The following is a 25,397-nucleotide window of genomic DNA, read 5'->3' as shown; positions in this document are numbered from 1 at the left end:
TTTAAATGAGTGGAAAGGATGTATACTTTTTCCCCATTAAGAAAGTAAAATTTGGAATATACAGATCTGCTTACAGTAGTCCACAAGAAGTTTTTAAAAAAATATATCATGAAATCAAGCTTTTTAAACCAATTCAAAAAGAAAACATAGTGGATAATGCTGAGGCAGTAGCTATTTTGCTTCACCACCTCCTGCCATTCCCCCAGAAGTGACAGTGCTTTCCCTGGTCTCTGTTTCTCTAACTTTCCACATGGAGGGGAGCTTCACACACTGTGATTACGTTTGGTACCAGATCAACACTAAGTAGCCCCCCTGTGCTTTCCACCCAAGGACAGGTCACTCAGGAAGACAGCCACATATGAGTGAGGATAAGGCTTCGCACTCTCTTGCTGCATGCAGACATTGTAGCTGTGGGAAAGCAAGATGGACCTTTTTTTTTTCATTCTAGTTTTCGTTCTAGTCCCGTCAGTTTTGGTGGTGGTGCACATCCACTGAACGCAAACAGAGGTGTTGGCATGGACCTGTTACCACTGAGGGCACTGTTTGGTCTGCGTCCTGGTATTAATGGAAGCACAAGTCGAAGGACATCACCTGGTTTTCAAGCACAGGCTAACTCTACAGGGCAGGCACACAATTTCCTAAACCAAACATAGGAAGGTCTCCCTTTCTACAGCTCCAGGTCCCTATTTTTAACGCTGTCAGCAGCATAAGACACGTCAGAGGTAAGCTACCTTTACCTTACACGTGTAAAGGTAGTTTCAAGTCCCCGTTTACATCAGTTCACTCCTGGTGTTGTTCTGATTAGGCAGTTATAGCTGGATCGCTTTTTTTTTCCAGTCTCACCTTTGTATTATGCCAGGTACAAAGGGTATACATGTAATTGCTGGCAGTCAGCTATCTGAGGACAACTGTGTCCTGAAACACCCTCTCCTAATCACTCAGGCTGGCGTTATGGCCAAATTACACGGCCAGCGCACAGTGAAGCAGCAGTGCTCCAGAAAATCTCATCTCTGATTTCCTCCAAATATCTATTTTCTACTGATCACTGCTGGCCACATTATTTCCTTCGTGCTCCTATTTGCATCCATCTGAAGTTTAAGAGAATCTTTTGCAAGTGTTGGACTAGATTTAATTTGGTTTTATTCTGTCAGTGCTCTGGGTACCTACATACGTACAGCTGTGACCCTTCCCCATGTGTATAGACTGCACACATGCTTATTGACAGTAATACAGTTTGTGAATGAAAAAAGGGAAATTTGGTGCTCCCGAGGTCCATATTTACGTCATGAAACTAAAATTAATTTTTTGTTAACAATGTTTTTTCTAAATACTGAGGCATTGGTCAGAGAAGAAATGCTATCTATAATGGAACAAGGGCTTTAAAACAGGCTCAGATCTTTCTTACAGCAATCTGACTCTGGTGGTTTCTCAGGTCTACAGGAAAATAACGTAGTTAAGCTATGGATGTTAATGCACCAAGAGGTCTGCATAGAAAGAAGATCAGTTCCTTTCTCCCATCCTCCCTCCTCCATTGTAAGTCATGTCTACATCAAGGGCTAAAACCTAAACTTGAGTCAAGATGGATTTTTTAAGAATATCTAGATGGGAGGCACACATCTGTGCTGCAGCTGTGCACAGGCAAATCACTAGCAAAGTTCCCTGGGGTGAAAGCAGCCCTCTATCTTTTCTCTCCCTTTGTTTCAATGGGAACTTTCTGATGTGTCATGTAGCTTGGGATAAAAAATGAAGCCTTACAACTATCACGTGTCTAAATCCCGAGCAGTCTTATCAGGGAAGCATAACCCAGTTATCACTGAAAGGACTGTGCAGGTACTAGCAGAAAAAGGTGAAGAAGAACTGTAAAATGAGGTCTCCTTGGGGGGGAAGGCTGGGAAGTCACCCACACTCTCAGCACCACACAGCTGGAAAGGAATACTTTTCAAGCTCTCATCTGGCGAAGACACCACCCTCCCAGATGTAAGAGCTTGCAAGTATTGTTTTCCGATCTCAAGCCATCGAACATTTGGATAAACTCAAACTTCAGAACAATCCCTGGCATTCCTTAAAGGGTGCCTGTGGGGCTGTGGTGGAAGGAAACAGGTGGCCAGCCGAGTTAAAGCCTGGTGGCTGAAGGAGACGTGGGTGAGAGGCTTCTGACTGACACCCGCTTGTTCTGCTGCAGCCAGCTGCAGGGCGAGGGCTCCGCCGTTCCTCACGTTGCAGAGGCGTAGACGCGAGGCACGGAGTGAAGTCCAGCCCAGCCCACACACGGAACCGGTTAAGACTCTGCAAAATGTGATGATCTGCAAATTTTGCGGATTTAATGTCTACGTTAGCTTAATTTTTCTTAAGAGAGCAGCAGAAGCTTTTAGCAATGGAGAAACAGAGCAGAAAACAGCACCCTCTAAAAGGCAACTTGTCTGGAAACACAACAACATATGAATAATAAAAACAAAGAAAATATGGTGTCAGATACGAAAACATTCCTAGTAAGGATCTGAAGCACCTTCTCTAGCTTCCCTACAGAGGTTTCATTGCTGAAAGCCAGCATTTCAGACATCTCCTAATAGCACTCCCTGACCCTGCCTTGCAGGATTGTGCAGTTTTCATTTTACTCTTGCACAGATTTTAGCCAGGAAAATAAAGTTTTGAAATTTAAGTCCAACTCATTTCACATCTATCAGATGAATGTACATAGGAATGTAAGCAGCCAGAGATTACGATGAGTTACATGCACTTTAACACAGTTTGCATACAGTCAAATCAAACTCTGATTACACGGAAGTCAAAGCACATTACCTCTCCAGTAGCCACCAGCTTATCTCTGTGTTTCTGGAAGAGCGGGAGGACAGATTCCACATCCTGCAATAAACCAGCTACAGCTCTCATGCTTTGTAAAGACTGTTGAATGGCGAGATGGATTACGGCAAACAAAACCACACACATCCATATTGTTGTGCATCTTGAAATGCTAGTCATGAAAACAGTCCGGGGCAGGGGGGATTGGTCTACTGCATTCTTAGCAGTTTCTGAATGATCTAATTACTCATCACTCAGAAGAAAATGAAAAAAATAGATTTGAAGACTGTTGGAGGGATGTTAACCCAGGTAACTCTGTTGATGAGCAGAGGAAGTAAGACCCCATTCTTCTACATGTCCCACTAATTTGGCTGACCTAGGCCTCACCTTCCAAGAGGGCATCCTCAGGACTCTGAGAGGAAGCTCCAAGTGTCCTGGTACCTTGACAGCCTCCACGTGTAGCTCAAGAAACAACCTTCAGCTTGGCTAACAAGGTGTTGGTAGTGACAGGGGTTATTGTACATCCAGGTTTCCCCAGACAGATCCTCTTTTCCCACCCCAAAATTCTGCTCTTGAAAAAAAAAAAAAAAAAGTCATTTTTTCCTGTGAATTCCTGGTATTTAGGAGCCTCTTTGGATAAACGCTCACGCACACACACACAGACTGGCAGTGCACCCGCTGCACTCTCTGGGAGTGCAGAGGGGATGATTTTGGGGTGCTGACATCTGCACGTGTACATTACACCACGTTAGCCCACTGCACGTGCACGGAGCACGGCCTCCGCTCAGCACCGAGCTCCCGTGTGGAACAGAGCTGAGCTCCCACCCTGAGTTTCCCAGGCAGCGATAATGACCCCGAAATAGAAGGGAAGTCACCCATTGATGCTTTGATTGGAGCTCCCCACATGGTGCTCCATTTAACTTCTTCCCACAGCGCTCCATTTGTTCGCTTCCTCCCCCTTTGTTGTGTGGCCAGAAATGCTCCAAGCACAAAAGTGCTCGCTCCGTGTATTTACAGCAACAAGCCGGCGGCGGTCAGGACTTCAAAGCTGCCCTCTCCAGGCAGTGCACTTCACAAGGACAGACCTTCCTGCGAGATAATCCCGGGCCTTTCCATTTTGTGGGGATGCCAGCGGCCATGTGCTGAGCAGACCAAGGCGGCCCCAGCCAGCAGGCCCAGTCCCACCCAAGAAACACGGCATCTGCCACACACACACACACACACTCCCATGGAAATCAGTCAGCATCATCCTGCTGTCTCCTGGTCCGTATCCACGCCTCACCAGTTTTGTCAACACTCAACAAAATTCGGCAGAGGGGCAGAGCTCTTGGAGAGAAAACTCCTTACAAGGTTTGTGAGAGCTGGTGGCCACGCAGATGGCACAGACCCTCTCCATTTCACTTTTGGGATCACAAGAGGAGGCTCAGCCCCAGCTGCTGCAGGGTCACGCCAGCAGCTACCCAGGCGCCTGCCCAGCTCTGGACTACTCTCAGCAAGTGCTGCCTCCTGCCCAAATGGCAGCCCAACTAGCATGGGGAGGTGACATGGAAGAGAGCTGGGGGATGACAGGAACATGGACTGCAGGGCTGCGATGGAAGCACCACAGGACATGCATAAGAGGCTGGGGTTGCCATGGGGAGGAGGCCCTAAATCCCTCAGAAAAAAAAAAAAAAACTGAAGACTTTATTGGTTGTGCTGCTTGCAAGATATCTTCTATTAACCCGGGGACAGCACTTATCTGTGCTGAGGCTGGACATTGACAAGGAGCCAAGCGTCTGCTTTCACTGTTCAGTGACAGAGCACGCAGCCCTGACACAGCCAAAATAGCGGACCCAAGACCTGAACATTCCTATTAAAGGAGTTGAAACCAGCGTCCATAGCCTGTAACAGAAATGCAGAATACACATGGGAAGGAGCTAGGTACCTCACCTGAACAGCAGTGCTGCGCTGCCCATTTACTCTGCTCTCAGTTGGATGAGGCCCCAAACTCACCGTGACAGACTTGGGATGCCTTTGTGAGGCAGGGGGAGGCAGGGACATGCCAGCAGCCATTCCCCAGCAGCAGATATGACCTAGACACTCAAATGCCAGCAGCCGTGGGGACCACAGAGCAGTGAGAGGACACCCGTCATGGTGCCATGAGCTGTGGCTCTGAGAGAGACAGGGCTGCGTGTCCCAGGGCCTCGTTGTTCTCTTTCAGGTGAGCTGAATCACCATTTTCATCAAGCCTGGCCGCCACTCTCCTGTGTTTTCAGGAAGCACCCGTCTGGCAGCATCTCATGCAAGTCCTGGGTACAGGGAGAGCACAGCACCAAGCATTGGGGGCGGTGGGTGTTGATTCCTGCCCTGGCCACAGATTCATCAGGGCCATGAGCCCCATGATTCACGGCATCTCAAGGTGGGCACAAAAGATGGCCATACCCTGACAGGAGTACTTTGTGCCCACTACACAGTGGTGCCAAGCACCCAGGGCAGGGAGGGAGATCGTCCCCGTGCCCAAGCTCATTCACACTGGAAATAAAACTGGCCCCATCACAGGACATGAAGGGATGGATAACCACCTGCTGGAGAGGAAAATGCTGAGACAACTAGGTGCTACAGCAGTTTGTATCCTTTCTTTGATCTCAGTTGTATCTTTGTACTCCATATAGAAAGCAAAGAGAAGAACAACAAACCTTCCTGCTAAGCCAATAACTTTCTCAATTCATTTTCCTGCTCTGTAACGGAAACAAAGGGTCGAACCCCAGCCTGCATTAATGAAAAAACAAACAAAAGCAGAGGCCCATTAGTGATGAAAGTTGCATTTCCAGCCCATTATTTATTTGTTTCTGCTTCTAAAGAGCCTATCTATGCATTGCATAGGAGCCAGTTGGAAGCTCCTCCAGCAAAAGCCTTTGGTCAATTTGTTTAAACTCTTATCACAATAAGCAGCAGGATTAAACAGCGTATCACCCACTTGGCCTCACCACCATCCCCTCACTTGTTCCCATGTTGAAATCTTGAAAAATTATTCATCTTCACATATTGCCCCAGCATTCGGCAGACGCAGGCCCTGTTAGTCCATGACAAAAAGCAAGTTTCAGAAGGGCCCTGTGGGAATGCTGCACCTGCAGCCCTCCAAAAATGATTTGAGTAAGCACAGAGAGCCCTTAGACAGAGTCCCAGCTGTGGGCCCTGAAGTCAGAGCTGACTTCCAGGATCTCGGATTTCAAGCGACTGATGCTGAACCTTTAGCTCTGTCCTATGGGGCTCTAACCTACCCCATCCTCGCTAGTCACTTAGACTTCAAGCAAAACGACCTCAGTCTTGTTCCACATGAGTCCTACGAAGAGCTTGGCATGGGTGGTGAAAGTGCAGGGGCACCAGACAGAAAAGGAATTGCAATTCCAACATCCTTCCAGCCTCTGCTACTGACCCAAGGTGCTCATTGAACGAGGAGAAGGTGCAGACTACCTCTGAGGGGTCTTGTAGCAATTGGCAGCATATGCTGATCCCTTGACTTTTCTCTGTGGACAGACAAAGTCATCTGAAAGGTGTCTAGATCAGCAAGCTCAGCCCGTGGAAAGTACCTTGACATTAGCACTGCCCTGCGCACACCCCCATTAGGTACGCCTCGTGTTGAGCCATGCGTTCACTTCAAGGCTTTGCACACGTGGGAGTCCCTCCCTCACGCTTGCAGCACATCTGTGTGCTGTATTTTAAGCCTGGAAAGCACCTAGTGACGTGTGGGATTTTTCTTCTGGCAGCTGTACCCACCAGAGCTGCATCAATAACTGGGCATTGAGTAGCAAGTTAGGCACCCTGAAGGCACTAATTTTGTCAAAGAAATCACAAACCTTTCTCTATCACATCGTACAAACTGCAAGACAAACAGACCCCAACAGTCATGCAATCAGACCTGCTGCTGGGAGCATCCAAGGGGAAGGTGAAGCCTAGAGGTAGAACTCAGGTCTGACCACTTTCGCTGTGGGCCTTCTGTGTCACTGGACAACTTATTTAACATTTCTGTGCCCTACTTTTCCCAGAGACAAAACTGAGGACACCCAGACACTGCCTTGCTCCTGTGGTGCTGCAAGACAGAGATCACGGGGGCTGTTACTAGCCCAGGGAGCTAATGGCATGACTGAAAAGGAAAGCCTTAGCTTCACTACCTCTGTGTTCTCCCCCTCGTTTCCCCTCAGGTTTCCTGAAAGCTAAACTTGGCATCCAGCTGAACTTGAACTGGGTCTGTCCACCAGTATGGCCCTTGCAACCCCAGTGCTCCATGCTACAAGGAGGGGACACGGCTCATCCAGACAATCCTGGTGGCTGCAATGGGGTTCAGAATACATCTGCACGTTAGGGCTACCATGTGTCTGAAGAGGGAGTTCAACTCCTTAAATGCGTTCACTTGGGAGCCACGGGTAAAAAGCAGGACAACACAAAGTGAGTACTGCTTACATTACAAGCTTCTGCTCCCATTTTTAATCTTACCCAAGAGGTGATACCTTCTCCATCTCAAAACAGAAAACCAAACCAAACAAAACCAAACAAAACCTTCTTACTGACCTGTAAGACAGGAATATTTAGCCTTAAATTAATTGCTGTCAGCAACCTAATTTGCCAGTCAAGCCAACGTTATCTTTTCTCCCTGTCCAATCAACAGAAAGGTAGACACCATATGAATTAAAATTAGGGCATTACAAATCATTTTACAAAGGAGCAACCAGTCAGATGCTTTAAGCAAGAAGACAGCAGGCGTCTAACCTGAAAAATCACACCCACCTCAAATATACAAGAGGTGTGGATGGGCTTGTAAGATGCATGATTTTGTACCAGAGGTGGTCGTGGACTAAGCTAATCATTCCCTGTTTTCTTCACTGAGCTTGCAACCCTCCCCTCTTTCCCAACTCCATACATAGAGAAAAGCCTCCACTTCTCTATCTGACTCTCAGAACGTCATTTTTAACTCCCCTACTTCATTGCTGCTATATAGTCAACAAAATTTTGCTCGGTATTTCAGCAAGCCCACACCTACTCAGGCGCCCTGAGGCAAACACAATATTCAATTTTTAGGACACTGACAAGTGTAGGAGAATCCACAGTAGACAAGTCCCTCCAAGATCTCAGAAAATGAGACAAATCTGGAGAATTTGGGTTTGTCTCCCTTTCACTCCCTCATCTCCCGACACTGAGCAGAAAGAAGTCCCTGAAATAGGTCCAAACTCAGCACGATTCAAGTAAATACATAAATAAACAAAAGCAAGCCCTTCTCAAAATAGCTAAGATCTGAGCAGCTATTAAGTTACTGTATGCAAGTGAAAAGGAGGGAGTAGAAAGGCAGTAATTATTTTCTTTTGACTGTATTTAGAAAGGAATTGCAGTTGCTGTTTCTGCTTCACTCACAGAGCCCGGTCCACGCGACACACACAGAACTTCCAGCCAGCTGGGGCTTTCTAACAGCTCAGACTGGGACGTGCAGTCTGCAGGTCCTAGCAGAGCTTATATCACATGTGTGGGCCCACAACCGAGTCACTTCCAGTCGTTGGAATTAAGAAATGAGAGGGACATTAAGCACATTAGCCATCTCCTAGGCTAGGATCAAGGACTCGGAAATTAAACACACAAATTCTGTGGTGCTCTTCTTAACAAAGCATTCACTCTGAAACATGAAAGATCCAAGATATTTTTATCGCGTTTAAGAGGTAACAACGGTGTGTACAAAAGAAGGTCTTTCAGAAACTTGAGCTTGTTGTAACTTGTATCTATGTAACACTGTGCTCACTCCTTGAACTTTCCAACAAACTCCATTAAGGACAAGATGTATGTTGGTTTCATTTATCATGCCATAACTAATAGTTGCTGCAACATTGTTTATTTCAGTTTCTAAGTTTATACACGAACAAAGTTCCGCAGTTTGGGGAATACTTTCAGTGCATTCTGTGTTGTCACTTCTATAACTTCTTCAACTGGAATTCCTTTAATTTTGGCAATGTATTCTGCAGCAATGTAAATGTTTTTTGGTTCATTTCTCACCTGAAAAACAAAAAAAGACAAAAAAAAAATCAAATTACAGACCTCTCCAGGCGACAAGTGCTTCAGGTTCAATACTTCCTGACACACTTTTAGTCACACTGCAGTACTGCATACATCTACTCTTGCATTATTTTCCCCTTTGACCATTCCTGTAATTTCTTTTCCTTTCCCAGCCTTGGGAATGCTACCTCTCTAGCTAATTCTCTGAATTCCATCCCTTGTCTATGTCTACTCTACTTCACTCGCCTGTGCTAGTAAGTAATCTCCATAAGACATGGTTTTGGACATGCAAACGTAGAAGGCCACCCATCATTTACCTGTTTTTCAGGCCCCAGAGCTGGAGAGTCAGTTTCCAAGCATATATTTTCCAGAGGTAACAGTTTCACAAGCTTCTGCTTCTTGAAGAAAATAAAGACAGCTATTAAATGCTTTATGAACTTAGACCCATGGAAAAAAATGTAAGATGGAAGGATAAGCTCTGCATTTAAAAGCAATGTCCAAAGACTCTGATGCCACTGTCTGTATGCTATCAACAATTTTAGAATGGCAGCAAGAATACCAGGAGCTGCTCAAGTCCCCTCAAACCAAGATTATCTTATTTTCTATGACTCTACATATCTGAAGCACTATTATCATTTTAACACTGAATCCATTGTTACTTTATTACATTATTATATTGCACAGAATGCCCTACAATTAGACTTGCCAGTGCATTTTTAATTCGCAAGTTTTCTGTATATATAATATTTGTGTATCCTTTTTCTCACCTCTTTTACCCCGCAGCCCCAGTTTCCTGTCCTTTCTGCAGATTCCTACCCTCATCCCCATCTATATCCACATCCATCCCTCACACCCCCTCCACTCGAATCATGCCTCTTCCTTTCTTACATTTCCAGAGCTTATCACAGAAGTTGATGATGGTGCAGGATGGAAACAGATGGCTACCCGAGAAGTTAGCAAAGTTTGCAGCAGTCCAGAGGAAAAGCTGAATGAGCAGTTTCACTAAGTCCAGGGCTGAACCTAGCCAACACTGTCTTTAAACAATTTATCTGATGCTTTGCAGGGCATGCCATTAACTAATAACTATTTTTAAAGGCCTGTAACTTAGTCAATTTTAAGTAGATTTCCTTTTGAACAGAAGTCTCATAGCACCAAGATAGAACCTATTTTTTTTCCACGTCATGTTCCTACTCTAAAACACTACAGTGTCAGAAGTTTCCAAATAAAAGTTCATCAGAACATATTAAAATGAAGGAAAACGTTTATTTTCTTAACCCTTGTTTCTGAGGAACAGCTGTACTGTTTGAGCCAAAATTTCCCCAAAAATGTCCAACTAAGGCAAAAGCCTCAAACAAAAATTTAGCCAAAGTAAAAAAGCAATTTTATAAGTAACTGAAAGCAGGAATTTCTAATCAAGGAACAAGTGACTGTAATCATACACAAGTACTGCTAGTCCCACTTCCAACTGTACAGACTTAAAAGAAAAGATCTCCAAGCATCCTTTAGAGCTGCATGGTAAAAATGCAGGCATGCTTACCACCATGAAAAGCTACCAGATATAACCTGCAATCCCCCAAGCACTGAGAAGGTGCAATCCCCTTTAAATGTTACCTGTTCACTCCTTATAATGGAAGGCGGAATGGAGAAGTAGTATCCGGCTTTCACCCCTTCCATTGCTACAGATGGCTTCCCATCAAATGCATGAAGCAACACTTTTGAAGCACCTCAGAGAAAAGAAACAAACCAACTCATTAGCAGTGTTTGCAGTAGGTCTGTGATATCACCTTCCAACTGGACCTCAGTCCCACCAAGAATGACTACAGAGTCTCTGCACTAGTCCTCCCAAGTTTCTTGTACACAAACTGATAACGAAGGCATAGCAAGATAGAAGAAATTATGTTAAAAAAAAAAATGAAGAAAAAAAGCATTAAAAGCATACCTTGTTCCTTTAAGAGATTAATGGTTGGCCTTCCAGCTGAGCGTGAGTGAACATTTCTGCACACCAAGGAGAGGCCTGGCATTAGGAAATTCAGCAAAATACATGTATATATCTATGTAGTTTTTTTCAACAAACATGAACCAACAGCAGGTTGGGAAGAAAATAATCTGTATTACACCTTTAATCTGGAAAAAATCTAGAGATATACATATAAATAATTTTAGCTACAGTGAAGATATATCAACAACATAGTAAGGACAGGATACAGAAGACCACTGTATTCTAGGGCAAACATAGGGAAAATTCTGTAACTACATCTTCAGCTGGAGACTGACAGGACACTAGTAACAGCTTAAGCTACACGAGTTCTACAGGTTCTTAGTAATGATAAATCCTGGGAAATATTTCCATAGGATATTGAGATACGGCAAGTTCTTCTACTACTATAAACAAAACTTACAAAGGCAAATCCAGTCTTCTTGCTAACTCAATCTGCTTAATCAAAACCTGTCTTTGTTCTTCCTTCTGTTCATCCATGCTGGCAAATCTGGGAGTGAAATCTAGTCCTACCTATGGTGCAAGAAGAGAAGTGAGAAAGTTTAACTTTTTTTTTTTACTGCTGAATCCAGAGACACTTAAATTACAGAATTCTGCTTACTTCTCCAATTGCCACCAATTTATCTTTGTAGAGTTCTATAAGTGGCAACGCATCATCCAGATCCTGCAAGAACAAATTAAAGAAACAAGCCTTATTGCCCTTATGAGATGGAGGCAGTATGAATTCAGTCATGTGATTAAAATGGATTTCCCTTTATTGCTTTTAAATTCTGTTTCCAAAACTTGCTATTACTAGGAGCTGACTAGTTTTAGGGCTCTCCAGGATTTTCCTGCTTTACTCAATGAGCCCTTACTTCAAGTCGATCTTTGCACAGGAGCAGAAGAGGTAACAAAACCAAGGCCCATAAAAAGTCTGGTAATGTTATATGGCTGCAGACAGCCCTCCAAGTTTTTCACGTTAAAAATTTTCAGGCACAAATTGGTATCCTCCCGCTCCCCACGACAACAAAGGGACATCTGCAAACGCGCATGCATTCTGTTCCCTGTAAACAAACCACCCATCTGGGATTTTTTGAACTGTTTCATTGCGGCATCTGTAACGCGGTCAGATGATTTCAGTGAACAGTCCTGCTGGATGCCTCACACGGCCAAATGGCAGTGTTGAGAGACCTGGGATTTGGTGTACTGCACCTTCCGTGTTACAGAAAAACAAAAATCACTGAGCAGATCTAATGTCAAATCAGGCAAACTGGAACACTATGCCGCACTGTCAGAGCAGCCCTAGGGCCACAACTGGGCTGATCCAACCTGCCGGTGTTTTACCTTCAGAGTAACACTGCGCTGCTCTTCTGGAGAAACTTCTTGAAGGGGGTGAACCCCTAGGCACGGCAGCACAAATCCTGGGAATCTGGGAACAGAACACACCGCAGCAGCGTGGCAGATCGCAGGGACATGAGCCAGCAAGCTCAGGGTGGACGGTGAGTTACGCGGAGACGGTGAGTTACGGAGGGACAGAAGGCCAGCCCGGCCAAGGCAGAGGGCAGGTGGTCCCTGCCCGCTGTCAGAGCGGCCACTCACGACGACTCGGGGACACCCGTGGGGGCTCTCGCTGGGGCGGTGGTGTCAGCCTGTGGAAAATAAGATGGGGGGGGGACGGGACACCCCCAGACCCTGTCCCCGGCATACCGCACCTCTCGGACAGCTCCATCACCCTCCGGAACTCCGCCGCCTGCTCCGCCACCACCACCAGCGCCGCCACGGCCGCCTGCCGCAGCCAGAAAGCGGCGCTGAAGAGCGCGGAGGGCGGCGGAGGGGACCGGGAGGGGGTTCGGGGGTGCCGCCTCGCCTCACCTCCTCTGCTGCCCGCACCACGGCCGCCACATCCTGCGGGAGACGGGCAGCGCCTCAGCACCCTTCACCCCTCCCTCCACTCCCCCGTCCCTCCCTCCCCTCACCGGGTGGAAGCAGGGCGCGGCGAGGTGGCAGTGGCAATCCACCGGCCCCGCCGCCATCTCTGCCTGCCGGGTTCCGCTTCCGGGCCGGCATTTTGGGCTGGGCGGAGGCGGGAAATGGCGGCCGGGGCGGCCGCCCGGCGGGACCCGCGGGTGCGCTGCTGCTCGCGGCGGGGCCTGGAGCGGGTGCTGGGGCTGTGCGCGCCCTTCCTGCGGGCGCTGGCAGCGGGGCAGCCGGGCGGCATCGCCGCGGACGACGTGCTGTGGGTGAGGCGGCGGCAGCGGGCGGGGGGCCCAGCCCGCCGGGGACGTGCGCGGTCGGGGAGGGCGGCAGGGAAGGGCCCGCGGGGGGTGGTGTCCCCACCCCTGGGGGCGTTTAAGAGACCTGGCGCTAAGGGACGTGGGTTAGCCGGCTAGGTTGACGGTTGGGTGATCTTAAGGGTCTTTGCCAGCCTAAATGACTCGATGAGTCCTGCCGGCCGAGGCAGGGCGGTCGGTCAGGAAGTGTCTTACCAGCTGCTGGGGTTGCACAGAGGTTTTCCAGCCCTTGAATCTCTTGCAGAACTTCGAGGCAGCAGTGCAAGAGAACGTCACCATTAACGGGCAGCCCTGGGGGGATACGTCAGCCAGCTCCGAGCCGTGTGGTACGTGCGTTTTCTTGTCAATTTTGCATGGATTTATTTATTTGTTTGTTCTAGGCGTTGTATTTTTAATTGGACAGTTTTTTCTGCAGATGGCTGTGGCGATAACAACACTCATGGCGCGGATGAGGTGGAGCTCAGGCTTGGCTTTGTCTGTATAAGGAGTTGCTGTCCACGCTGCTTTTGATGCAGCCCAGGATACAGCTGGCTTTCTGGGCTGCGAGCACGCATTGCCAGCTCATGTTGAGATTCTTATCCACCAACACCCCCAGGTCTTTCTCCTCAGGGCTCAGCTCTCAATCCATTCTCCGCCCAGCCTGTGTTTGTGCTTGGGATTGCCCCAGCCCAGGTGCAGGACCTTGCACTTGGCCTCGTTGAACTTCATGAGGTTCACATGGGTGCATCTTTCAAGCCTGTCCAGGTCCCTCTGGATGGCATCCCTTCCGTCCGGCGTGTCAACCGCACCACACAGCTTGATGTTGTTGGCAAACTTGATCCCACTGTCCTTGTTGCCAGCAAAGCTGTTAAATATCACTGGTCCCGGTACAGGCCCCTGAGGAACACCACTCGTCACCGGTCTCCACCTGGACATCAGGCCGTTGACCACAACTCCTTGAGTGCGACCATCCGGCCAAATCCTTATCTACTGAGAGGTCCATCTTTCAAATCCACATATCTGCAGTTTAGGGACATGAGGCAGTTGTGCAGGACAGTGTCAAATGCTTTACACAAGTCCAAGCGGATGATTTCAGTTGCTCTTCCCATATGTACCAGTGCTGTAACCCCGCCGTAGAAGGACAACAGATTTGTAAGGCATGATTTGCCTTTTTTTAGTAAAGATTGAAGAACTGGAGTGAGTTCATCAGAGGCTGCCCAGATGGCATGGGGACCGGATACATCAGAGTGAAATGTTTATCCATTATTTTCAGTGTGTGCGTTTATAAAATAATCCTAAACTCAGGTTTCACGAGTTACCAAGACCAGCTTTTACTTGCTACGTTGTCAAGACTGCACTGGTCTCATAATGCAAAATGCTGAACTGATTCACGCTCACTTCACTGATTCAAATTTGCTTAAAAATTCTTTACAGGGTTTTCTTAACAGGAAATCTTTGTCTGGATGGTTACTTTTTAAAGTAGGTCATCCTCTGCACAAATCCAACTTCATGCTAGCTGAGGTACTGTTTACCTTCCTGCAGTTGGCATAAAGCAGGTGTAAGGACAGTGTTGTGCTTTTTAATTTGACGTAAATATAAGCGTGTGCTCACCTCTGAGCCAGTTTGAATCACCGAGTGATCTGGCATTTTGTGTCTTTGGTATTCCTGTTGACCAGTGGCTCAGAAAAACTCACAAATTCTCAAACTTGTTTTTTGACTGAGTTTTACAATCACCTGATTCTGCACAGATTGACCAAGAGAGGGTGCTCAAAATCCATTTGTTACCAGTAGACTGAAAACATTGCATGGCTTGCAAGCTATGCTCAACGTTTTAGTGGTAACTGTGAATTTAAATTCTAAGGAGTTTGCAAAATTAAATTTAAAAATTATACAACAAAACTATTGTCAAGATTTCGAATCTCCACTGGTGGAGAAATATAAGTGTGCAAATGGAAGAATATAGAAATATGCGTTACCTTTCAGTTAGACAAAGTTAATTCTGTTTTTTTCCATAACTTTTATTTTTTATGGTTTGTAATGATGGCATGTGACATCAAGATTGAACAGGCATTTACTTGTCTAAATTTTGAAACCAGTTTTAAAACAGTGTCTTAAGCTTCAAAAATAGCTAAGTTTAATTGCAACCTTGGAGAAGCTGAGTACCTGTAGTGAAGTAGCAGAAGTCAAAATACTTCGGTCAACAACTGAAAACATGTTCTACATATTTAGCCTAATCTTACGATAGGAGAAGAAAGCTATGAAAGTTGGTTCCCACCAGATACACTCTCTTTGGTATCAGATGTTGAAAGTAGACCTATTTTTGTTTTTGCAAACTCCATATGACTAGTAACTACAGATGTTCTCAGGCTGCAGAGTATTTCTGGGAACAAGGTTTCATTAAGGTGACAGTTTGTTGTCAAAAACTTACAGATCGATTTTAAGATGAAGATGTATATCTGTGTTCTATATGCTAGAAGGTCAATTAGGCTTCAAATTACTGTTTAAATAGCTGATTTTTGTTTAATGCTTGTAAATTGTACAGATCAAGCCATTTTTCTTTTTGCGTCTTGCATTTGTTGGCTTTTTATTTTCCAGTTGAAAAACAAGTTACCTGTGAAGATCCTTGTCAGACTTTTGTCATAGGTTCAGAGTGCACAGAGAAATGTGGTTTGGATTTTTCCCCAGATTGTTCCCGGCCTCCCCTGTCCTCCCATCCTCACCCCAGCTACCTTACTTCAAAAGTAACTGGTCAGCAGGAAGTTGTGATCTGATTTCTGTATTGCGTTATACTGGGATCCAAAACAGACATTTATCTTATTTGATAATCACATTTCATTTCTTATTTCAGTTCTAAAGATGTCTTTGTCCTTACAACTTTGTCTCAAAGAAAAGCAACATTGTGAGTAGGAGCATTGTTACAATAACTTTGTGTGCTTGTCATTTTTAGGTTCCTACATCAAAATTCTTGAAGACCAGTTTGATGAACTTATAGTAGAGACATCAACAAAGCGTAAGCAGTGGCCTAAGAAGATACTGGTACATGCTATCCAAACCATGAAAGCAGAGCAAGAAATGTTGGTGAGTAACCTCAGATTTTCAGAAGACCTTTGCCTATGGTAGCTGCTGTACGTAACTTGAAATAAATCATGGAATCTTAGAACGGTTTGGGTTGGAAGGAACCTTACAGATCATCTAATTCTACCTCCCCTGCCATGGGCTGGGACACCTCCCACTAGACGAGGTTGCTCAAATGTTGACCTTTGTTTCTTTGCATTAATTAGCAGTAATTTATCTTCCGTAAAGCAAGGATTACTACAGATTGCTGTGACTATGAGGGAATTGGGCCTGTGGCACAATTCAGCAAGTTACTTAGGCAGATTGCTTCAACATGGTGATTTACAGCTTACAAGCCAGTATATATCTACTAATCTTATCAAATCTGGGTTTCTGAAATTGTCTGAAGGTCGTTTAACGTATTAAATTTATGATACATATGGCTAGCTATTATCACACACAGTATTTGACTTCTCAAAAGATGTCTGTTTTCCCTGGGCACTTCTGCTGAGCTGATAACTACATTGAGTACTTTCAGTAAAGAAGGAAAAAAAGTAATGTGGATAATTAATAGCTTCAGCAATTTCTGTTTTTTTTTTTTTGACACCGAGTGTCAAGTAATTACTGGTATTAAACAACCCATTTGTGTTCTTGGTTAAGTTTCTTTTCTGTAATTACGTTATACCTGCCTCCTGCTTACTTGCTGATTAATTAGGAGTCAATTTTCTTTCCATCCTTCACTTTGATATCCTAAAGAGCCGTGACATTTCCATCCCTTGAAGTACATTTTTAAAGTGTCTACCTCTAGGATAAGTTCTTAAACCATGTTGTTTTTGTGGCAGGTTAGTGGCTTTATGATGTGCTTCAAAAGTTATTTGAATCTAGGAGCAAATCAGAGGGGGGATATCTGGACTATGGCGCACTGTTTGAGCCATTTCTGTGTGTGCGCGTGTTTGTAAACAAATGAGATGATTTACTGCCTTCTGTTCAGAAGGTTCAAACAGGATAGAAGGTTAAAGTGTTTGCTACAGAAATCCAGAAATATTTTCCTTTCCCCCCGCCCAATTATGCGTGTGCTGTAGCATGAACTTTCTGTGGCGAAAGTGTTGCTGCTTTTTCGTAGGATTTCTGACTCGGTAAAGACTTGAGAATTGTGTTCTTCACATTGGGAGCACAGGAAAGCACGTAAATGAACTGCTGCCTTGCTAGGGTATAGTTAGCAAGGACAGCCTTGAAATGTAGAAAGCTGTAGTTCACAGGGGTTCTGTAGCACGCAGGGACAGGGAAAGCCAAAGCCCACCTGGAGATGAATTTAGCAATGACAGCAAGTGCTTCTGCAGGTGTGTCAAAAGAGGAGGACCAGGGGCAACACAGGCTCTTTCTGAATGGGGCTGACGACAGAGGACATGGAAACGGCCGAGAAACTTAATCCCTTCTTCGCCTTGGTCTTTCCTGGTAAGATTTGCCTTCAGCCCCTGAGAGCTGTGGGAGGCAGTGAAGCAAGGAAGACTCCAGGGGAAGGGCAGAGGAGCGTCAAGCCGAGAGCATTTACATCACCAGGGCACGCACCGTGGGTCTTCAGGCAGCGACTCAGGACCGGGTCATGCACTCGGTCCCACTCTCCGTGTCCTGCAGGGATGTGTCCACAAATGGTGTTGTTAAAAGGGGACTTTTGGTTATCTCTGAAATACCACGGCAAATGGGGGAGGTCCCTGAGCGCTGGAAGAAAGCAAACATCAGCCCTATCTTCAGGAAGGGGAAAAAGGAGGATCCAGGGAACTGCAGACCTACGAGCCAGGAACTGTCAGTCCCTGGGAAGGTGATGGACAGGTGGAAGTGGCCCGCATGGACTTACAAAGGGAACCATCCCTGACCAACCTCATGGACGCCTGCAGGGAGCTGGTGGATGTGGGGGCACCCAGCTGGAAAGCAGCTCTGCAGGACGGGTCTAGCTGCTGAGCTGACCGTGGGCCAGAAGCGCGCCCTTGTGGCAGAGGAGGCCGCCAGGCTCCCGGACTGCGTTGGGAAGAGCTGCCAGCGGGTCGAGGCCAGCCGGTCTTCTTCCTGCCCTCTGCTCAGCCCTGGTGGGACAGGCCGGGAGCGTCGGGTCGGTGCTGGGCTCCTCGGTCTGAGGAAGGCGTGGGGAAATTGCATCAAGTCCAGCAAGGAGTCGCTGGCGTGGTGGGATTGTTCAGCCTGGAAGAGAGAAAGTAGGCTTGGGTGGATCTTAGCACTGCTCAGGGTGCCTCTCAAATGCTGCGGGAGGGCAGAGAGGAAAGGAGACTGAGCCAGGCGGTCGCAGCGGTGCCCAGGAGGCACCGGGCATTTCCGTGTGTCATCCCTGGGGACCATCAGAGCCTGACTGGGTGCAGTCCTGAGCAACCTGCTCGAGTTAGCCCTGCTTTCAGCACGGGTTTGAACTGAACCGCCTCTAGAGGTCCTTTCCAGCCCCAACTGTTTGTGATTCTATGCTAAAGAAGAAAGGGATTTATTATTTTTAATAGTCATTTAAGAGCCTGCATTGCATTTCAGAGGACTAAAGTTGACAAAGATAAATAACTCTTCAGGTTAGCCAGGCATAGAGGATTTGCAGTAAACAAAAGTGCACGCATATATATTTGTCTTCAATCTGAAATATTTTCTAACACATCATGCCTTTGTGATCTCTTGTCAACATGTCAAGTATATCAAACCAAAAAAATCGACTAAAATAAAGTATGCTATTGTGCAACACCAAGATTTTAACGAGACCTTTTGATCTTTTTGCAAAAGGAAAACTGTGTTCTACCTCAGTCCTAAAGTAGATGAGTTACTTAGGATGCCTCTCAGACTACATTTCTTCTGCTGGTGATCATTTCAGATTTTACTGCAGCACAACTAGATGATTATTTTCGTTTTGTCTGCAAAACATAGAAAGTTTCTAGCGTGTCTCTGTAAATGAAGTGTTTTTTTCCTCCCAGCTATTTCTGCAAAGGTACTTGTGTTTTCTCTGCTTTTGGTGGTGGAGTTTTCCTGTTCCTTTTTAACCCTGGTATCTCTCCTGATGCATGTTTTCTGAGGCATAAAAAACAACTACAAAGATGAAGTACTTAACTAAAGTTTACGTGGAGAGAACCACTCATTTAGTGTGGCAATCTCCCCAAAGCAAGAGATGATCTTGCACATTTTCATTCAGTATATTCTGTCTTCTTTGAGGATAACTGCAAGCAGTGTTCTTCTGTTTGGAGCTGATACTGAAGGCTTGCTAGTAACATGTGTGAGCTGTGAAAGTGTTGTTCTGGTAAAACTGCCCAGAGGAATAAGTAACTTTCCTACTGCTGCCTTTTGTGGTTGAAGAAGGATGAGGGACAGCTCTTCAAGTGGAGAAAAAAACTTGCAGATGATATAAAAAACTTGCATTCCTATGTCTCTGCTTTGTCGCCTTCTTCCCAAGTAGGTTCTTAAGTCTAATTATGCCCTCAACATAATTAAATACCGAATATATTAATTAGTATTAGGGAACTTCATGTCACAGTTCCCTGGTGTTAAGTGAGAGAGCCTGGTTTGTGCAGACGAGTGTTCTTGTTCTTGCATAAGTAACTGCAGGGATACAATATAGCCATTCCACCACCATCTCTTTCGATTAACCATTCTCCGTTGTTCTAACTGCAGTGTATGCGTTAGATATCTATTAAAGCAAGACGATATTTCAGACTTTTTCTTTTTTTGATTTTGCAGAAGCTCTACCAGCCTGTGGTAACGCCGGAAGAGATCAGGTCACAGCCTTCTCAAGGTAATGGTTTCTCAGGGGAGGGCAACTGTACTGAGGGAACACTGCCTACCTTGCTGGCCAGCAGCAAATGTTTTAGAAGTTTTCTTTCTGTAAATGTATTTAAATTTATTGGCTTGTTTAAATTACTAACCAAAACAGCTAGAAGTTTGTCACAGCTGAATGTATTGCTGTATCTGTTTATTCTGAATGCTGTCTGCTGTTACACAGTGTGCTTAAAGGCAAAAGCTGGTCTCTGGGGGGGGGCACTGGGTAGAAACTGTCAAATACTCGCCCTCAGGAGGTTTTCTTACCTCTTTCCTCCTCCAGTGGCGGAGGCAAGATGCAGAACTAGGTGGACCGCTGACATTATACTTTGACCGTCCTTGTGTTGCCTTTATATAAATACTAGAAATGCTTCAGTCTCTCTTCCTAACCTGTCAGTTTCTGCAGGGAATTGAAAGCAGTTGTGTAGTACTCACTGATGAAGCATGTATTGAATTTTACCCTGCTTGTGTAAAACTGTAAACATCATAAGTTTGCTCCATGGTTTTGCAAGGCTATTCCTTGTTCCAAGGAGTTTGAATAAGGCGGTGTATTTTGCAATAGAAGAGTGGGATGTGCTTTGTTTGAAGCTGGCCTTAAGAGATGGAAAGTTCTACCTTGCCTGTTACTAAGTGCTGAAAAATGACACAATTTGCCACTGCTGTTTGAAGTGGGCATGGTGACAGAACCGTCACTATGGATTACTGCACGTGCTGCAGAGTTGGTGTAACGAGCAGAGGTGTTAACTGAAGTTTGAGAAGCAAACCTTAAGCTTCCAGTTCTCACCCTGCTGATCTGGCTTCACTCTAGGCATCGTTTCCTCTTTGTAAACAGGAGACATTGCTTCCAGAAATGCCAGGCTGTGCAGCAAAGCAGCTAACAGGAGCGGTAAAGAGCGTCACTTCACGTCTGCGTTTCTTTTGGTTTCTAGCGTCCAGGTCTATGCTTCTCTGATAGGAATTAACTACTTCTTATAAGCTACTAATAGCTTGCACCATGGTTTTCCTTTTTAGGTTAGGTAACAGCGAAGTCCTAGCCAAGACAGCAGAGAGTTTGTGCTGAATTTTAGTATTATGTAGTCTTGGGAAGTTTATGTATCCCAGTTTAGCAAGCACAGTGGCCAGAAACCAAAAATGTTTAGATTACTCAATACCTTTCATTTCCTTTTTTCATTTCCCTATGTTTTGGAAAGCCTTGAACACTGAGGAATATAATGCTGTCCATGTAAAGCTGAACTCCTGCAGGCAAACTTCATCTGCATGTCAATCTTTTTGTGTAACTGAAATTAGCCTCGTAATTACTTTTTTAATTTTACTTAACTCCTTCCTTACAACTTCATAGAGACTTCTAATCCCAATATTCTGCTGTAAGGATTCTTCATTGTGGACATGCCTTTCTTCTAGAGAATGTCCTGTGTTGTTATTACAGAGGCTGCTCTTCGACTATTTTTCCTTCCAAATTCTGAATGATGGTGCGTTTTAGCATCCGTGTCTGTGCAAGGATTGTTTCCTAAGCCCCGTGAGGTTAGCGCAGCGGGCACGTGGACAGACAGCTCAACAAAACAGCCTGCTGCTGCTTACTACATTTCAGCAGGAGGTCACTATCACTCTGCGCCAGAATTCAGTGGCTGACTTAAATTATCTTCAGTAGTACTGATTAGTTTGAAGTCAAAGCACAGTGATGTGTTTTGCTCTGAAACGGTTTAGGAGTGTGTGCACAATCTAACATGGTGTTTACTGCAGGAGCTGGTGAAACCCTACAGGAAAATAATAGTAGTGGGAGGTGAGACTACTTAGTTCCCAGAAGCACACTTATTTATCTGCTGATTTTAAGTTTTTGTTGATGGCATAGTGCCACAGATGGAATAACAGCAGAGGACATGCAAAACTCTTTTATAGTAACTTTAAGAGTTCAGCTCTTGAGTAGAAGAATTATTATTTCTTGTAAATCAATCAGCAAAAATGTATAATGTGTTGATGATCTTATCGTATTGCTACAGCAATCAAATAAATACCATTTTCCCATGTATTCTGCACCTGCTGTCTGCCTCAGTACTCCTGAAAGCTTCTTTTTATTTCGTTTCTCGTTAACCCAGCAGAATTAGTGCTGTTCACGTTGTTTACACTCGGTTCTTTTTTATTCATAGAATCACAGAATGGTTTGGGCTCGAAGGGACCTTAAAGACTGTCCAGTTCCTACCCCCTGCCGTGGGCAGGGACACCTCCCACTAAGCTGGGTTGCCCAAAGCCCCATCCAGCCTGGCCATATTCCTGTTGTTAACGCCTGGTAAATTAAGCCGGGATGAAAAAGTATCCTTTTTTGTAAAAGCTCAGTTGTTGCTACCAAGCTGAAGCTCTAAGATCTGTGATTCCTCCCCCACTCCCTCCCCCCTTTAAAATGGTTTTCCTTCGTGTCATTATCTACGCAGCTGTGTCTATCCTCCTTCTTTTGTGCATTTTTTCCAAATGTAATGTGAACTTTGTAATTACATAATGTAATTTGAACCTGCTTTGGCAGGGGGATTGGACCTGATGATCTCTTGAAGTCCCTTCCAACCCCTACAATTCTGTGATTTTGTGAACCTGAAAGGTTTAAAAACAGATATCTCTATATTTATATATCTATATATATATATATATGTAACCTCTTCCTTTATCTCAAATACTGCCTTTGTGGCTCATGTTTTGTATTAAGCTGTAGAATTTCTAGTGAAGAACCGTGTGGCTTGCAAGAGGTGAGACTTCTAGGCACTCCTGCATTTTCTATGATTAGGAGTAGTAACACTAAGATAAAGCACTTCAGCGGTCATCCCAGCACTCTGACAGAAGGGATGTGTTGTATGTTTAATTTTTGTACAGGGACTCTGCTGCTTTTCTGTCTGATTCTAAGAACTCAATAGCAAGTTTTGGGGGGAGGAAAGGGGAGTTATGTTTCAGAAGTGTATTTGAGCTTTATGTTTTTTCTGCAGATGCTTACATTACAGATCTGAAGCAGGTGACAGAAACGGTGTCTGAACAGATTGGCGAGGCAATGAAGGTGAGATCTGTGTGCTCCAAGGGGATATTTGTTTCTTTTCTTGTTCTGATAATGTTATAAAACAGGAGTTCTAACTCATGTTGGTTATAGCTTTGTACATAAAAGCCTGCTTGTATACTTTTGAAGCAAGCACATCTTCAGGTTTGGATTGCTGCTGTTATAGCTGTAAAGAACTCACCCTCAGCTGGGAGTAAGGAAGAATAACCTGTGGCTATAGGAAGCATTTTTTCTTTAACGGAGATTTTAGAACCTGCAACATCTGAAAAATACCTCCTGAAGACCTGTACAACTTCATGTTGCACGGGACATTTATTACGTTAGCAACAGCTTAGACATGAGCTGTGTTCCTGCGATATTGATTCAGCTCAGAGCTGGAATTAGGCAGCACTGAAACTTGGCGTTCTGTTCGTATGAGCTCTGAGTGCAGACCCTGGTGCTGTTAGGCTGGTAGCGCTGAGTTCCCAGCCTTCACCTGGACCGTCTCTGCGGACACTGCAGCTTTTGTGCCTGTCAGAATCTAATTAGCATCTCGCTCATTGTAGCCATTACTTTTCCCATGTAACTTGAGATACTCGATTTGTTCTTGCAGTCTCTCCCCGCGCTAATAGAAAGAGCAGAAGGTTTTTCCCAAGCGCTAACTTGGCAACCAACCCTGGAACTCTGCAAGCTGCGGCAAGAAGTCTTTGCTGGTTGTAACGCAAAGGAGGAAGATAACGTCCAAAGCTTCGTATCACCGGGAGAGGTCACGCCAACAGACACTGACACCAGTAAAAATCCCTACACTTTGTTCAAAAGGAAAAGAGCTGCAGATTCACCACAGAGAAAATACTACCCGCTTCGACGGAGGAAAATTACCCTCAGCGCATGAATTTCTCATTTTGTATTTTCAGATTGGATACTCAGTTGCACTCTGGTTCGGTGTATTCAGTCTTTTATTTTTAAACCTTATTCTACCCTCTAATTCAGTGCTATATGTGGGAGCTTCCTTAATTATTTAGATTTTGATCCATATACGTATTTTTCTTCTTACTGTTACAATGGTGGTATATGAAAGCCTATGCGTGCCAGTAACATCTGGTATCCTACAAATGTATTTACTGATTAACTCTCATTTTTTTACCCTTTTATTACAGAAGTTAGCTTGAAGTCCTTGTGCTTTTCAGAGCTGTGCAAATGCTTTGTGTCTGTGTGCAGTCGTTTTGTAAACCACTAAGTGCTCATACACAGCAGGCACATCTCTGAAGAGGCTGGAGAACATCTGGTTCTGCTAATGAACCTTCATTTATATTGAGTTTGGTGGCGATTTAATAAATAATTTAAGAAGAGTTTCAAACTGGAGCATACTAAAACCACCAATTTTGGTATGATGCTTTAGTTTTCTGAAAATCCACAGCAAATCTAGAATCAGTCCCTCCTATTTCACCTTTCCTGAATTTAGGTCAGCAAGGCTTATGTATCATCACATTGGTTTAAATATGGGGCTTTAATAATCGTATGTATTTGCTTGCAGTGTGCTCTTCAGAGCAAGGATTTGACCATCTGCATCTTTCCATCTGATATTTCAGTTCATGTAATCCATATAAGCAGTCTGGGGGTTTCCTTGACAATACTTCTACACATTACAGGATCTTGACTTGGGTCACGTATGCAATTGTGGCATTTGACTAAACTTTAAAAATCAGTATAGGCTAACAGTAAATGGTATTAGGTTGAGCTAGCTTACTTTTTTTAAACACATTAGTACCTAGGTAGTATTAAATTGAGCATTATGCCTTAACCATCGATAACTTTTTCTGGCTTATGAGTGCATGTGTTTACAGTAAATACGTGTGTCTAGCATGTAATGTATTTCCTCTCACGGTAAATAGAGGGTTTTTAAGAAGCTTTGTTAGTGTAGTGTGGGAAGACAGATCCAACTTGAGGTCTAAGAGACTGAAAATTTTAAAGAAAACGTGTAAGAGATTTTTAGCACCGTTTATTTTGTAAAGGTGAGCATCTGTGCTAAAACTTTGTATATTTAATCATATGTAAATATATTTCCCATTGCTTTTGTATATACAAACTTGTTTTTATAAAAAGTAAAAGAAATCAATTAAGAAAGATCAAAGTTTTGGATAATGTTGTTCTAATCCTGGAATACATGGTGACTGAACAGTTAGTGTATTAGTACTTCAGAAGACATCTGTGTTAAATTTTGGCTCGAGTAACTGAAGTAGCTCCATTTACTGCCTTTGAACTTGCAACTGCTATTAATCTCAGGGCTACAAAGCTTCTAATATAAGAGAGGACAGGATGTGAGAGGACTGGAACTGCAAAGCTGCGGAACGTGTGACTGGGACGGTTTTTCACACAGTGAATTGTAGCTTCTTTGGGTATGTGTGCTCCGGCCTGGGTTGAAAATCCCCACGTTGCACGAATGCATACATCTTCACTGAGCTCCACAGATGCTCTTTAA

The 25,397-nt window shown here is 44.7% G+C and overlaps 2 protein-coding genes across 7 annotated transcripts; one reads left to right on the top strand and one right to left on the bottom strand.

The window, feature by feature from the left end:
- Positions 1 to 8,450: 8,450 nt before the first annotated feature.
- TATDN3 (TatD DNase domain containing 3) lies at positions 8,451 to 12,871 on the bottom strand. Of its 6 annotated transcripts, none has more exons than XM_080585022.1 (10): positions 12,766 to 12,862; positions 12,662 to 12,694; positions 12,502 to 12,575; positions 12,134 to 12,218; positions 11,412 to 11,474; positions 11,214 to 11,323; positions 10,754 to 10,809; positions 10,426 to 10,538; positions 9,132 to 9,212; positions 8,451 to 8,814 (listed from the first exon to the last, which is right to left on the bottom strand). In XM_080585022.1, the coding sequence occupies exons 1-10, from the start codon at positions 12,820 to 12,822 to the stop codon at positions 8,671 to 8,673; spliced, it is 816 nt and encodes a 271-aa protein (XP_080441148.1). In that variant the 5' UTR covers positions 12,823 to 12,862; the 3' UTR covers positions 8,451 to 8,670. The 6 variants fall into 6 exon arrangements, with proteins under 6 accessions (XP_080441148.1, XP_080441149.1, XP_080441150.1 ...); XM_080585023.1 differs by having other exon boundaries at positions 9,132 to 9,209; XM_080585024.1 differs by having other exon boundaries at positions 10,426 to 10,526.
- An 8-nt stretch (positions 12,872 to 12,879) lies between these two features.
- Positions 12,880 to 25,042, top strand: NSL1 (NSL1 component of MIS12 kinetochore complex; the record flags this gene model as incomplete). Its single annotated transcript, XM_080585028.1, has 6 exons — positions 12,880 to 13,029; positions 13,325 to 13,406; positions 16,007 to 16,137; positions 19,831 to 19,885; positions 22,875 to 22,942; positions 23,532 to 25,042. The coding sequence occupies 6 exons, from the start codon at positions 12,880 to 12,882 to the stop codon at positions 23,808 to 23,810; spliced, it is 765 nt and encodes a 254-aa protein (XP_080441154.1). The 3' UTR covers positions 23,811 to 25,042.
- Positions 25,043 to 25,397: the final 355 nt, after the last annotated feature.

The sequence above is a fragment of the Anser brachyrhynchus genome (assembly GCF_964034855.1).
Source record: "Anser brachyrhynchus genome assembly, chromosome: 3".
In the NCBI taxonomy this organism is placed as follows: Eukaryota; Metazoa; Chordata; class Aves; order Anseriformes; family Anatidae; genus Anser; species Anser brachyrhynchus.
Note: the sequence above shows the minus strand (reverse complement) of the source record. Positions and strands in the feature narration are given on the sequence as shown.

Bases quoted from the DNA above. Each gene is read 5' to 3' on its own strand.
- TATDN3 (XM_080585022.1), bottom strand. From the start codon at position 12,822: ATGGCGGCGGGGCCGGTGGATTGCCACTGCCACCTCGCCGCGCCCTGC. The intron at 12,576-12,661 runs GTGAGGCGAGGC...TGGCTGCGGCAG, and splicing joins TGGTGCGGGCAGCAGAGGAG to GCGGCCGTGGCGGCGCTGGT. The intron at 8,815-9,131 runs GTAAATGATGGG...TTTGTTTTTCAG, and splicing joins CTCTGGGGCCTGAAAAACAG to GTGAGAAATGAACCAAAAAA.